The sequence below is a fragment of the Colobus angolensis genome, unplaced genomic scaffold, assembly GCF_000951035.1.
Source record: "Colobus angolensis palliatus isolate OR3802 unplaced genomic scaffold, Cang.pa_1.0 Scaffold447, whole genome shotgun sequence".
Lineage (NCBI taxonomy): Eukaryota > Metazoa > Chordata > Mammalia > Primates > Cercopithecidae > Colobus > Colobus angolensis.
In genome coordinates this window covers 353033-366871 of record NW_012117899.1, presented here as the reverse complement: position 1 = coordinate 366871, position 13839 = coordinate 353033, and the positions used below count along the sequence as shown (strand labels likewise).

Here is a 13839-nt window from a genome sequence, read left to right as displayed (position 1 = left end):
ATTGCAAACTTTCTGCAGTTTGTACAGAAGGGTGTTGGGGAGCTGATGACACGGTGAAAGATTACCAATATGGGCCTTGATCTCGCCCGCCAGGACCGAGGCTTCAAAGTCACTCCTCCTGCTCTTCCCTAGGATCACTCCCCCCATCCGTGGAGGTATGGGCATACCCCTATACAGAGCACAGGGGCTCCAGCAGCTTTTCCTCCCCTAGAAAACACCTTTGCTCCCCTCCAGATGGAACTTCACTATGCTCAATATTAGGATGGTGGCCTTCTGTTTTCTAGGAAATTACATTGAAACATTGCCATGTGCTATATTGTTCTTTGCCTATCCTGCAGGCCCACCGATTCCCCAATACCCAGCCCCATCCTTTAATGAAAACCACATTTCTTGGTTGCCTGACAACCCTTGGAGCTCAGGGGACTGAATTTGCTTGTTCCTCGAGGGCCCTAAAGCTGGAGTGTGCCATCCAGGGGAGGAGGCAGTTGAATGCAAGGCATGTTCAGGTCCTGTTTCTCAGTAGGTCCAGTTGTGTGCAGAGCCCCATCCTCCTTGCTCTCACCCCATGAACTTCCCAAGTTTCCATGAACACACTACCACGAAATCCAGGACCAGAGTATGGGTTAAGGCACAAATGTCTTTGTTTTGACACTAAGACCCCACTGTAGGGAAATTCTACTCCCTGAAAGGTCCTACGTATTGAAGCTCACTCAGATCCTCATCAAAAATTGAGACCTTATGACTGTGCCTGAGGACCCCAAACTGGTGCTACAGTTCTAGAAAGCAGCCAAAGGGAAGAAGAATGGCCACTTCTGGAAAGTTCTAAAGCTTCTTGCAGGAAAATCAGATGGCTGGCTCTGTCCAGCAGGAGAAAAAGGGCAGTAACCCAGAGAGAGAAACACAAAAGTCGAAACAGTGATAGACAGATCTCAAGACACAGTGAGAAAAATGGAAACTTAGAGACAGAAAAATACACAAATGCTCCTTGACTTTTATGATGGGGTTATGTCCTGATAAGCCCATTGCAAACTGAACATATAACTTGAAAATGCATTTAATATACCAGTCGCTAGCCCTAGAAAATATCAAAATTCAAAATTCAAGTATGGGTCCTACCGAACACATTATCACTTTTGCATTACTGTAGTTAAAAAATTGTAAGTTGGGTTGGGCACGGTGGCTCACATCTGTAATCCCAGCACTTTGGGAGGCTGAGACAGGCGGATCATGAGGTCAAGAGATTGAGACCATCCTGGCCAACATGGTGAAACCTCATCTCTACTAAAAATACAAAAAATTAGCTGGGCTTGGTGGTGCGTGCCTGTAGTCCCAGCTACTCAGGAGGCTGAGGCAGGAGAATCACTTGAACCCAGGAGGCGGAGGTTGCAGTGAGCTGAGATTGTGCCACTGCACTCCAGCCTGGTGACAGAGCAAGACTCCGTCTCAAAAAAAAAAAGAAAAAGAAAAAGAAAAATTGTAAGTTGAACCATCATAAGTCAGGGATTGTATTGGACACACACACACACATACACACACACACACACACACACACACACACACGAGTTATTGAAGGGGGAGAATTCAAAGAGACAAAGTGGCTGAAGTGGCCAAGACAAAATCTGAAACAGAGACAGAAAGACCCGAAGAGAAGTTTCTGGTTGCCATGATTACTCAAGTCCTTCTCTCTTCCGCCATCAATTCCCACCACTCAGCAATGACCCAATGATACTTTCCTATTCAACATTGCCTACTCCCTCAACAACGTAAGCTCCTCCCCATCCTTATCCCACCTCTCCATCTTTCTCTAACTCGGCTGATTACCACTCCCCTCTACCCTAAAGTCTGCTTACAATTTCACCTTTCTCTCAATCTCCTAGCTCACATCCAGTCAAAGGAGCTCTCAAGATCTGACCTCACGCAGTCTCTTTGCCTGATCATTGCTCTGTCCTTTTGTCTATGTCTTTATTCTGGCTGAGTTGAGAGCAAAGAGTCAGAATTGGGGCCAGGATGGCGTAGGGCCAGGAAATCAAGCTGTGTGAGAAATAGAGAAGGGTCAGGGGACAGCAGAAGAAGAGTCAAAGAAAGGGCCTGAAGGATGGGGACAGCCTGGGAGACACGGGCAGAGGGAACTGTGTGAGTCTTGAGAGTGTGACTAAGACTCTTTGGTGCAATTGTTGGCTGGCTGGCTCTTTCTTTCTTTCTTTCTTTCTTTCTTTCTTTCTTTCTTTCTTTCTCTTTCCTTTCTTTCTTTCTCTTACTTTCTCTTTCTTTTCTTTCTCTCTCTCTCTCTCTCTGTCTCTCTTTCTCTCTTTCTCTCTCACTCAGTCACCCAGGTTAGATTGCAACGGCACAATCGCGGCTCGCTGCAACCTTGGCCTCCCAGGTTCAAGCGATTATCTTGCCTCAGCCTCTAGAGTAGCTCGGACTACAGGCATGCACCAGCACGGCTAGCTAATATTTTTATTTTTATTTTTAGTAGAGATGGGGTTTCACCATGTTGGCCAGGCTGGTCTCGAACTCCTAGCCTCAAGTGATCCACCCACCTTGGCTTCCCAAAGTGTTGGGATTACAGGGGTGAGCCACCACACCCAGCCCAATTGTTGGTTTTCTGTATGTACTGAATAATGCTAAGAAGCAGAGATGGTTCCAGGGTCAGAAAATGGGGCTAAGGGAGGGAGAAGATAGAGTAAGAGCTTTGTGAAGGTTTGAGGCAAGGAGCCATAGATCTGGGGCTAGGACAGACATCTAAGGCTAGGTAGGAAGCTGGGTGCTTGCTTGCTAGAGATCACATAGACTCTTGGCCAACTGAGACAAAGCCAACATCAGAGGATCACATCAGGATTACAAGACTTTCAGGATATCTAGTCCCTGCTCTCATTTCTGGACAGAGGTTGTCCCTGCATATTATTAGCAGGTGAAAGCAGGTTCACAGCCCTGGCTGCCCTTTTCCCTGTCTCTCACAATTTTCTCTCAGTTCTCCCTTTCACTTATCTTAATGCCCTTTCAGTTTGTATCATTGACAAGGTCATTATAGACCACTGCAGATGCTGTCCTGCGGTGTGAAGCATGTGTCATGCAAGTCCGGGTTGGCTGGCTTGCTTTCTTCTCTCTCTGTTTCTCTCTTTCTGGCTTCTCTTCTCTCTCCTTCAAAATATAGATTTGGTTCAAACTAACCTAAGAAAGTAGGAGTCCTAGGCAGTTCCTCTCCCAGGGTCTTGGGATGGCAAAGCAATGGACAGATGCTTCCAGCTATTAGGAGGAACTGGAAGCATCTAGGTACAGAATTGGAGAGGGTACAGCCAAGGAGTATGTGAGGTTCAAGCTCTATGTCTAACTAAGATGCCTACTGCTAAGGACTCAGAGTCAGAGAGGAAGCTGGGAGAGAGGAGTTGGAAAGGCCCCTGGAGTGGGGAGTTCCCATTTCTATCCAGGAGAGGCAGAAAGTAAGTCTGACAGAACAGCCAAGACTTAGGCAAAGCAAGAGACTAAAATGGACATATAGGCCAATAAGGTTTAAGCAAAATTGCCCCACCCCTAAGGCAAGCCCTTGCCTAATCCTAGGAGTATGACAGATCTGAATCCAGCTGTTGGGAGGTTAGCCAGTGAGAAGCCTGAGGGAAAAGACAGACTTTTAAATTTCAGCCAAGGACAGTAAAAATTAGTGATTTTTTAGAGATTCTTACCATGATTTTTGGAAAACTGAGAATACTGCCTGTCATACTCAGGGAAAGCTATAGTTGGGAGGGCAGAGACTTTCAAAGCTATTGTTGAATCTTGGCTTTAAGGCACAGGTGGGGAACAGGTCCTGGTAATCTTCCAGTCTCTATAACTGTGCCTTTCCTGCCCATTCCATCCCCATGCTGTGTTCTCTGAGGACCAAGAGTTGGGAAGAGGAGGGGAAAGCCCTGCTGTGCTATCAGACCCTGCATTACATGCCCATCCTCACTGCAGCCCTGGTCACTCTCTCCTTTCTTCCTTTTTTCTTTTTCTTTCTTTCGACAGGGTATCGCTATGTTACCCAGGCTGGTCTTGAACTCCTGAACTCCCGGCCTCAAGTCATCCTCCTGCCTGGCCACTGTCTATGGTCTCAGTATCTCAGGGATGATGGGGAGCAAGGTGATGTGTAGAAACCAAAGGCCACAAGTAGCAGTCATCATTCGCACTCACAGCCCAGTCCCAGAGGACACAGATCCTGTTTTTGCCCCACCCCAGCTGTGTTGGGAGGAAAATTCTGTCTGTATTTCCTCCTTCAGCTGAAACCAGTAAGCTTGCATCTGGGCCTCTTCAGTTATCACTTGGTCCTTGGGGACAGAGTTAGTATCTGGAACCTGGCTTAAATAAAAGATATCAGGGAAGGAAGGGTAGGGGTCTGTTTTTCTCATTTTCTCACTTTTCCCCCACTTCACCCTTCTAAGGCTGTGTGGGTTCTCTCTCTCTCTCTCTCTCTCTCTCTCTGTGTGTGTGTGTGTGTGTGTGTGTGTGTGTGTGTGTGTGTGTGTGTGTGTGTCCCCTGAGAGACTGGGTTCTGCTACCCTCTAGTGGCCAGAGCTGAAAGGACTCTCCCACCCAATCAATCGGGACCTTCTTTGGGAATAAACCAACAGCCTATTTGATGAATGACAAACTGAGAAGGCCTAGAGAGAAACAATGCCTTTGAGGGTCGGGGCATAGTCAGGACTAGAACCCAGGTCTCCTGTCTCTCGGGCCAGTGCTCAGTCCACTTTCACTTCCCCCACCCTCTGACTTTTGCTTCCCCTTCCTTGCCCATCCCTGGGGTGGTTAGCCGGAGTAAGAAACCTTGAAGCCAAATGATCCCTCCCGGCCCTAGTGGAGCAGCACCTGCACCTCAAATGTCATAATCGCAAATCAGTTCACAGCTGAGATCACAAGAGTTTATTCTGAGGAGCCGACTGTCCTCCGACTTTCTGAAGTTAACAATCTTGCAAGATTTTTATTGACCTGATACAGCTACGGTTCTCGATAGCAACCCAGGTGTCCTGTCTCCACGGTGACTGCTGCTTTGCGACCTTCGGTTTGCAGCGGTCGCGCTGCAGCAGCTGCAGTGGTTGCTGGGCGACGGCGGAGAGAAAGCCGGGGCTTGAGGTGGGAACCCCGGTTGGCGTCTGGTAGGGCGAGGTTCCCGGGGAAGCCCGCGGAAGGCGAGGTGCCTAGCCTGCCATGTAGGGGCTCGTTCCAAGCCGCAGACCCCACCGCTCTTCCTCTCCCCGGGGCCCATGGCGGTGGCCGTGCCCCCGGGTCGGGCCGCAGGCTCAGGCTGGGCCTGGAGGCCAGTGGCGCGGGACGCGCTTTTGGCTAGGGCCTTCCATTCATGCACCGAACTGCGGGGACGGTTCTATCTCGTAGGTGGTCTCCTAGCAGGAGGAACGAGAGAGCCTAGCAGCGATACGGTGGTCTTCGACCCGGCTAGGGGCCAGGCCGTACGATTGGGATCCCGGGGCAGCCCCCCGCGCAGTCACCACGACGCGGCACCCGTGGGCGGGCGTTGGCTCTGCGTGGTGGGCGGCTGGGACGGGTCTCGCCGCCTGGCCACAGTGACCGCGCTGGACACAGAGCGCGGTGTGTGGGAGGCGTGGACAGCGACCCCTGGTGACTGCCCCCCCGCCGGCCTCAGTAGTCACACCTGCACCCGCATCTCTGACCGAGAGCTGCAGGTGGCTGGCCGGGAGGGCGGTATCCACACTCAGCGACGCTATGGAAGCATCTACACATTAAAGCTGGACCCCAGCGCCCGCACCTATTGGTATGGCACCCCCTGCCCAAAACCTTTCACTCTCCTTTCATCTACACTCTGGAAAAACAAAAGCCTAAACATTTCTCAGGCAATTTATCCACATCTTCACCCTCGCACCCTCCGAACCTACCATGTTTAAGCTAGCTGAGCTCTCTACAGTATTACCCTTCCTCTCATCCCACCTATCGCACTGCCCTATGCCTTTCTCCATCTATCCTTGGCAAGGGCGGTGGCACTTACATTTTCCAGAAAACTCACTCAGGCCTGAATTTCTGCATGTCCACAGCTACAAGCAAGAAGGCTGCCACATAGCCTCACGCTCAGGTCACTGTGCGGCCCTGCTCCAAACTCCTGCACCCCATCCAGGTCATCAGCTATTGCTCGTTGGAGGTTGCAACTCAGCTGAACCAGAAGTAGCTGGGCATTGGAGTCATGGGAAAATAAAGGTATTAGCTCCCCACACATCTTGTTTAGGATGGGAAGAGGCTGAAATTGTGATGCCCAGGTCTCTTCAGACAGTGCTTTCTTTCTTCTCCCCAAGGAGGAACCACCTGTTGCTCCTCATTTGATGGAACAGCTTGCAAGGCTTGTGAGCAGTGGGCAGGGGTCCCAGAAGGGGCCCCATGGACTGCGGCATCACTCATGTTCTGTGGTTGGGCCCTTTGCTGTGCTGTTTGGTGGAGAAACTCTGACCAGAGCTAGAGACACCATCTGCAATGATCTCTACATCTATGATACCCGTGAGAGCCAGACTAATGGCTGAAGGGGGGAAAGGTGGGAAGATGGGGGAACCTGAAGACTACAGAAAGAGGATGGAATGATGGGGTAGGGAAGATGAAAAATTAGTTGACAGGAGTTAAAGGAGTACACAGAATATTAAGCATTTGAAGAGGCCTACAAATGAAGTGAGCAGAAAAACAGTGGACAAGCCCTTGGTCGTGTTGTGTTCTGTGAATGACAAAGTGCTACTGCCTCAATAACCACCCTCTGCCCCATCCAACAGGCACATCTCCTCCTCTGTGGTTCCACTTCCCCTGTGCAGATCGCGGGATGAAACGCGTGGGCCATCGCACCTGCCTTTGGAATGATCAGCTTTACCTGGTTGGGGGTTTTGGTGAGGATGGCAGAACAGCCAGCCCACAGGTTTGCATTCTGGACTTCCTTATCTAAAGAGTGCCGAGACACACCACTAAGCTTCGTTTTGTTTTGCTTTGTTGCAAATCTATAAAGCATTATCACCAGAGCTATCTGCTTCACTTCAAATGCTTATTAAATTTCAATCTGAGACTCAAGATTTGTCTCTGAAATTTTTTGGGGGAGGGGGAAAGGCAGTAAATAAGTGGACATACCTTTATTTGCAAGGAAAGGATAAAATAAATATGGGTCCTATTCTCACATTATGAGTCATTAACCTGATGGAAACAAAAACCACAAATCGTACGCTGTTCCAAAAACAATTTCCACCCCTAAGTGGGAGAAAACTTCAGGCTACAGCTAAGCATTGTGACCAAAACATTTAATTAACAAAAAATATTACAATAGCAGAGAAAATAATAACAATAAAGAGAAATCAGAAGCGGGAGTCAGGGTAGAAAAAAATGCAAAGGCCTTGGTCCCTAGGAGACCAACACTCCAGCTGAGCTGGCCTTAGCCCCAGCCCCTTCTGAGTTTTCCTTGGCTGCTGGCTTCTCATCTTCTCCCATGAGACGAATGTTGTGCTTTTCCCGGAATTCATTTAGTTCTTTTCCTTTTGCCTGAAGCTGCTGTGTCAATGTCTCAATGATCTTCTGTATCTAGAGGACAAGTGACAGGGATTATATAAGGAATTCAGGACTCCTTTCCCCCACCTGGAATGGACTATGGCTGGAGGAAGTGTTAACACGTTAAACCTTACCTTCGACCAAGTAGAGGAGCCCAGACATTAAAATTATTCCTTTCTTGAAAGCAGTGGGTTTATACACTTTAATGTACTTAGAATCACCTGGGCTGCTTATTTTTATTTTTTACAGAGACAAGTTCCCGCTATGTTGCCCAGGCTGGTCTCAAACTCCTGCCTCAAGCAATCCTCCTGCCTCAGTCTCCCAAAGCACTGGAAATACAGGCATGAGCTTATTTTTATTTTTTCATTTTTTATTTTTATTTTTTTTTTGAGATGCAGTCTCGCTCTGTCGCCCAGGCTGGAGTGCAGTGGCGCAATCTCGGCTCACTGCAAGCTCCGCCTCCCAGGTTCACGCCATTCTCCTGCCTCAGCCTCCCAAGTAGCTGGGACCACAGGTGCCCACCACCATGCCCAATTTTTTGTATTTAGTGGAGACGGGGTTTCACCATGCTAGCCAGGATGGTCTCGACCTCCTGACCTCGTGATCTGCCCGCCTTGGCCTCCCAAAGTGCTGGGATTACAGGTGTGAGCCACCGCGCCCAGCCTAGCTTTTTTTTTTTTTTTTTTTTTTTTGAGACAGAGTCTCGCTCTGTCGCCCGGGCTGGAGTGCAGTGGCCAGATCTCAGCTCACTGCAAGCTCCGCCTCCTGAGTTTACGCCGTTCTCCTGCCTCAGCCTCCCGAGTAGCTGGGGACTACAGGCGCCAGCCACCTCGCCCGGCTAGCTTTTTGTATTTTTTAGTAGAGACGGGGTTTCACCGTGTTAGCCAGGATGGTCTCGAACTCCTGACCTCGTGATCCGCCCGTCTTGGCCTCCCAAAGTGCTGGGATTACAGGCTTGAGCCACCGCACCCGGCTAGCTTATTTTTAAAATGTCACTTCATGGCACTCTCAAAGGTTCTGATCCAGTGGGTTCGGGAAGCAGCATTTATAAATTAGTCCTTCAGGTGATTTTGATTCACATACCCATGAACCATACACTATGAGAAACACTAATCTAACCCCAATCCTCCCACCCCAATTCAGCCAGGTCACAGAGCCCACAGCAGTCAGCAATTCCTCTTGTCTAAGAGTTGGCCTTAGCACAGCATAATGAGCATAGGCTATTTTATGCTGTTGTCTTTTTTTGTTTTTTGAGATAGGGTCTTACTCTGTTACCCAGGCTGGAGTGCAATGAGGTGATCACAGCTCACTAAAGCCTCGACATTTTAGGCTCAGGTGAGTAGCTGGGACTACAGGCACATGCCACCATGCCCAGCTAATTTTTTGTATTTTTTGTAGTGATATGGTTTCACCATGTTGCCCAGGCTGGTCTCGAACTCCTGGACTCAAGGAGTCCACCCACCTTGGCCTCCCAAAGTGCTGGGTTTACAGTCACTGTACCCGATCCTATTCAATGATTCTTGTTTACCTGCTCCTTGTTGTTCTCCAAAGCAGGCAGCACCTCTTTGACAGTTCGCTCCACCAGCACTCCTCCAACCATGCGGTAGCACTTACGAGTTTCATCTACCTCCTTCAGTGTATCGATCACTAGGCTGGGATAGGAGAACAAGGCAGGACCTGAGGATTCAGCCCCACTCTACTACAAATCCCCCTCACGGAGTAGCCCATAGAACTGTCCTACTGTTTGCTGCTCCCTGACTTTCTCACCTGTGCTCATTCAACTCCATCTCCAACTCAGCTGCTTTAGATGCCAGGCCTCGCTGTTCCTGCCGAAGGCGGTTGAAGCCAGCAATTACCTAACAAGGTGAGAGAAGAGATGAAAGAGGGGATAGTGGAAATCGCAGAGGGTCCAGATAGCACATAGGGTGGCAGGCTTTACAAAGGTGTAGTGGGCACCTACCTTGGAAAAGGAGTAGAACCACAAGTTTGCGATTTTGACCTAAAATTTTTCTGGAATTCCATTCACCAAACACGGAGGGCCTACTATTTTTGAGATATTTGAGGGCCTACTGAGGGATATCATAGAATAGATTTGGCCTCTGGCTTCTCGTAGCTTATAGTTTGTTGGGAAATAGGCATTTAATATAATGGGGGCCAGGTGCGGTGGCTCACGCCTGTAATCCCAGCACTTTGGGAGGCTGAGGCAGGTGGATCACGAGGTCAAGAGATCGAGACAATCCTGGCCAACATGGTGAAACCCCGTCTCTACTAAAAATAGAAAAATTAGTTGGGTGTGGTGGTGTGCACCTGTAGTCCCAGTTACTTGGGAGGGTGAGGCAGGAAAATCGTTTGAACTCAGGAGGCAGAGGTTGCAGTGAGCCAAAAGAATGGGGGTGGAGAGCTACTGGAGTACCTACAGGGGAGCCTAGACTTGCAGTGAGGGCTGTCAGGAAGGGCTTTGTAATGAGAAACTCTTGTTTGGGTCTGCTCAGTATTCCATCCATTGGGGAACTGCCCCTCCTTAACTTGGTGTGGTTCTTTTGGGGCTATTAACCACACGACCCCTGACCCAGGGGCAGTGACCTACAGAGTCTCTCTACAGGAATTGGAATTTTGCAGACAAATGGGTACAGAAGACAACTGGAGTTAAGATTCCTATTGGTTCTATAGAGATGACCTTCCATTCCTATTCCTAGATTCCCTAAAGCTGCCCCAGTTCTTGAACTTTGTTCAGTCTATTTAGCCTTTTTTCTGTTCAATTCTGTGAAATACCCACTATTATTCAAAAATAGCCCTTAAAAAAAAAAAAAAAAAGACCCAGGCGTGGTGGCTCACACCTGTAATCCCAGCACTTTGGAAGGCCGAGGCAGGCGGATCACGAAGTCAGGAGATCAAGATCATCCTGGCCAACATGGTGAAACCCCATCTCTACTAAAATACAAAAAATTAGCCGGACATGGTGGTGTGTGCCTGTAGTCCCAGCTACTCAGGAGGCTGAGGCAGGGGAATTGCTTGAACCCAGGAGACAGAGGTTGCAGTGAGCCGAGATTGCGCTACCACATTCCAGCCTGGCGACAGAGCAAGACTCCATCTCAAAAAACAAACAAAAAAAAGAAATAAGTTGGTCAGAGTTGGTTTCTGTAGCCCATAAACCCTAACTGATACACGCTTCCTGAGGGATAATGTAATGGTCTTAAATGAAACCTGAAAAATCAGAGTGTAGGGAAAACAAATGAAAAATATGAGGCTCAGAGACAAAAGACCAGGTTTCAGGTTCTGCCTCTGCTACTTTATTGGCTCTATGGCTGGGACAGACATTTAACCCTGTAGTTCTTAACCATGGCTATATGTTAGAATCACCTGAATCATTTTAAAAACATGAATAGTGGAGCCTCAGAACAACTACACAACTACTGGGGGTAAGGCCCAGGCCTCAGTATTTTTAAAAAGATCTCCCACGTAATTCTATTGTGTAGTGTGAACAGAGAACCACTGGATCAACCCCTTTGAGACTTAGTTTTCTTACCTGCAAAATGCAGATAATGATTTCTACTTCATAAGGTTGTTGTATTATGTGAGCCAATGAGTGTGAAACGTCTTTGTGAACAGTGAAGTATATTAATACTGTCATGGACTTCTCTCCAAGTCCAGAACTGCCCCTTTAGACTCTCCTGGCCATCTGACAACAGTGGATTCAATCCATTCCAACCATTACCAAATCTCTCACTCCTATTTGTAAATATCATCTCCAGTCACACAGCCAGAAACTTTGCCCTAATAAAGATGATTAACCACTTCATCTTTACTAGGGTCCCATCTCTTTCTTTCTTTTTTTTTTTTTTTTAAGAAAGGTCACACTGTGTCACCCAGGCTGGAGTGCAGTGGCGCAATCACAGCCCACTGCAGCCTCAATCTCCCTGGGCTCTGGTGATCTTTCTGCCTCAGCCTCCCAAGCAGCTGGGACTACACGTGCACACCATCTAATATTTTTGTAGAGACAGGGTCTTCTTATGTTGCTTAGGCTGGTCTCAAACTCCTGGGTTCAAGCGCTCTTCCTGCCTCAGCCTCCCAAAGTGCTGGGATTACAGGCATGAGCCAACATGCCTGGCCTAGCCCCTTAGCTCTAGCTCGCCCTCTGCAAGGATCATATACAGCAAATATTATCCAAATGGCTGACCTGCACCACTCTTATATCCCTTCTACTGCCAATAAACCAAGGAATAATACTTCACCAAAAACTTGCCATTCCAGCAACTTCTTTCTCCCATCTATCACCCCTTCATCTCAATCTACTTTATCCATTCATTTCAACAAATGCCCTGGAAATCTAACTGAGCTACAGGCTGTTTTTCCTTAACCTTCATTGCTTATCTCAAAACCATCCCATTTATATTAGCTTTTTCTCGAGAAAAATTTTCTCGAGAAAAAGCTAATTTTCTCTAGAAAAAGCTAATTCCAGATCAAAATAATTCTATCTAAAAAAAAAAAATTATGACTAAAGCAGATTCTAGATGTTCCCTTAGCACCCATATGATCCACTTTTCTGGATGTATGTTGTTAAATACATCAAAGAAATCAGCTTAAGTGTCTAAAATTTCTGATGCCCCAACTTTTAACTCCTGGGCTCAAGTGATCCTTCTGCCTCAGCCTCCCAAGTAGCTGGGACTACAGACATGTGCCACCACAGCAGTTATTTTTTTATTTATTTTTTTTGTAGAGATGGTCTTGCCATGTTGCTCAGGCTGATCTTGAACTCCTGGCCTCAAGCAATCCTCCCACCTCAGCCTCCCAAAGAGCTGGGATTACAGGCAGCAGGCTGGTCTCAAACTCCTGACCTCAGGTGATTCACCCACCTCAGCTTCCCAAAGTGTTGGAATTACAGGCGTAAGCCACTGCACCCAGCTGAGATTTTTTTTTAATTCCGACTTTTCAACATTCTTGCTAATAACTAATTTCCTCTTGTTCCATTTTATGAACTTTTAATCAAATACCAAACTAAAATCTACTTAAACATGTGAGTTATCCACAGTTATTATGGAAAATTTCAGCCATAAGTGCACATAAAGGAAATGAAATCTCTTAGCAGCTGATATAGTTTATGTGTCTCCTGTAAGTTTCATATTGAAATATCATCCCCAATGTTGGAGGTGGGGCCTGGTGGGAGGTGTTTGGATCATGGGGGTAGATCTCTCATGAATGACTTGGTTGCCATCCCCTTGATGATAAGTCAGTTATTGATCTGAGTTCACATAAGATCTGATTCTTTAAAAGTATGACACCTACCCCTCTTTATTCCTCCTGCTCCCACCATGCATGAGATACTGTCCCCTCCCTTTGCTTTTCATTATGATTAGAAGCTTCCTGAGGCCACCCCAGAAGCAGATGCCACGTTTCCTGTACAGCCTACAGAACCATGAGCCAATTAAACCACTTTTCTTATAAAGTACCCAGTCTCAGGTAATTATAGCAACATACGAACAGCCTAATACAGCAGCTAACTGCAACTTAACTGTAGACTATATGCAAAATAAGCCAATATTAAGCCATTTCTGGGGTCTGCCAGGTAATGGAAACAGAGAAGTTATCCTCTATTCCCACATTTTTCGTTTTAAAACACAACTTTTCTAATGGTCTTCTCCCCTATGGCTAGGACCTAATTATCCTTCCCTTTCCTCATTCCTTATTCTCTTTAAGTAGTCTGGTGTAAGCACAGATTGACACGTCAGTGTTGCGTCTCCCAACCCTATTAAATCATCATCTATGTACAAACAATTTTTTTCTTTTCTTCTTGAGACAGGGTCTTACTCTGTTGCCCAGATGGAGTGCAGTGGTGCAATCATGGCTCGTTGCAGCCTTGAACTCCTGGTCTCAAGTGATCCTCCTGCCTCCACTTATACTAGTAGTTGGCATGACAGGCACCCATCACCACTCCTGGCTAGTTTTTTTTAACTTTTTGTAGTGATGGGGTCTCACTCTGTTCCTTAGGCTAGAGTGCAGTGGCACAATCATGGCTCAATGCAGCCTTGAATTCTTGAGCTGAAGCAATCCTCCCACCTCAGCCTCTTGAATGATGGGACCATTGGCATGTGCCACTATGCCCAGCTAATTTTTGTATTTTTCTGTAGAGACAGAGTTTTGCCATATTGCCTAGGTTGGTCAACATGGTGAAACCCCATCTCTACTAAAAATACAAAAAATTAGCTGGGCATGGTGGCATGCACCTGTAGTCCCAGCTACTTGGGAGGCTGAGGTGGGAGAATCACTTGAACCCAGGAGGCAGAAGTTGCAGTGAGCTGACATCATACCATTGCACTCCAGCCTAGGCAA

The 13839-nt window shown here is 47.5% G+C and overlaps 2 protein-coding genes across 4 annotated transcripts in view; one reads left to right on the top strand and one right to left on the bottom strand.

Annotated features, from left to right (window-relative positions):
* The first annotated feature begins 5059 nt into the window (after window positions 1-5059).
* Window positions 5060-7046, top strand: KLHDC9 (kelch domain containing 9). Of its 3 annotated transcripts, XR_001003514.1 has the most exons (5): window positions 5060-5103; window positions 5365-5761; window positions 6039-6198; window positions 6272-6492; window positions 6756-7046. XR_001003514.1 is itself a non-coding variant. In XM_011957586.1 (4 exons), exons 1-3 carry the CDS (start codon window positions 5235-5237, stop codon window positions 6452-6454), a joined length of 870 nt encoding a protein of 289 aa, XP_011812976.1. In that variant the 5' UTR covers window positions 5081-5234; the 3' UTR covers window positions 6455-6492; window positions 6756-7046. The 3 variants fall into 3 exon arrangements, 2 of the variants coding, with proteins under 2 accessions (XP_011812976.1, XP_011812975.1); XM_011957586.1 differs by having other exon boundaries at window positions 5081-5761; XM_011957585.1 differs by having other exon boundaries at window positions 5081-5761; window positions 6294-6492; window positions 6756-7044.
* A 206-nt stretch (window positions 7047-7252) lies between these two features.
* The window catches only part of PFDN2 (prefoldin subunit 2), a 17002-nt gene continuing 10415 nt past the window's right edge, over window positions 7253-13839 (bottom strand). Inside the window, exons 2-4 of the mRNA XM_011957584.1 lie at window positions 9280-9368; window positions 9041-9164; window positions 7253-7545 (exon numbers count right to left, since the gene is read on the bottom strand). Of these exons, the coding sequence (XP_011812974.1) occupies window positions 7369-7545; window positions 9041-9164; window positions 9280-9368 (390 nt within the window). The 3' untranslated portion in view covers window positions 7253-7368. The remainder of the gene's footprint in view (window positions 7546-9040; window positions 9165-9279; window positions 9369-13839) is intronic.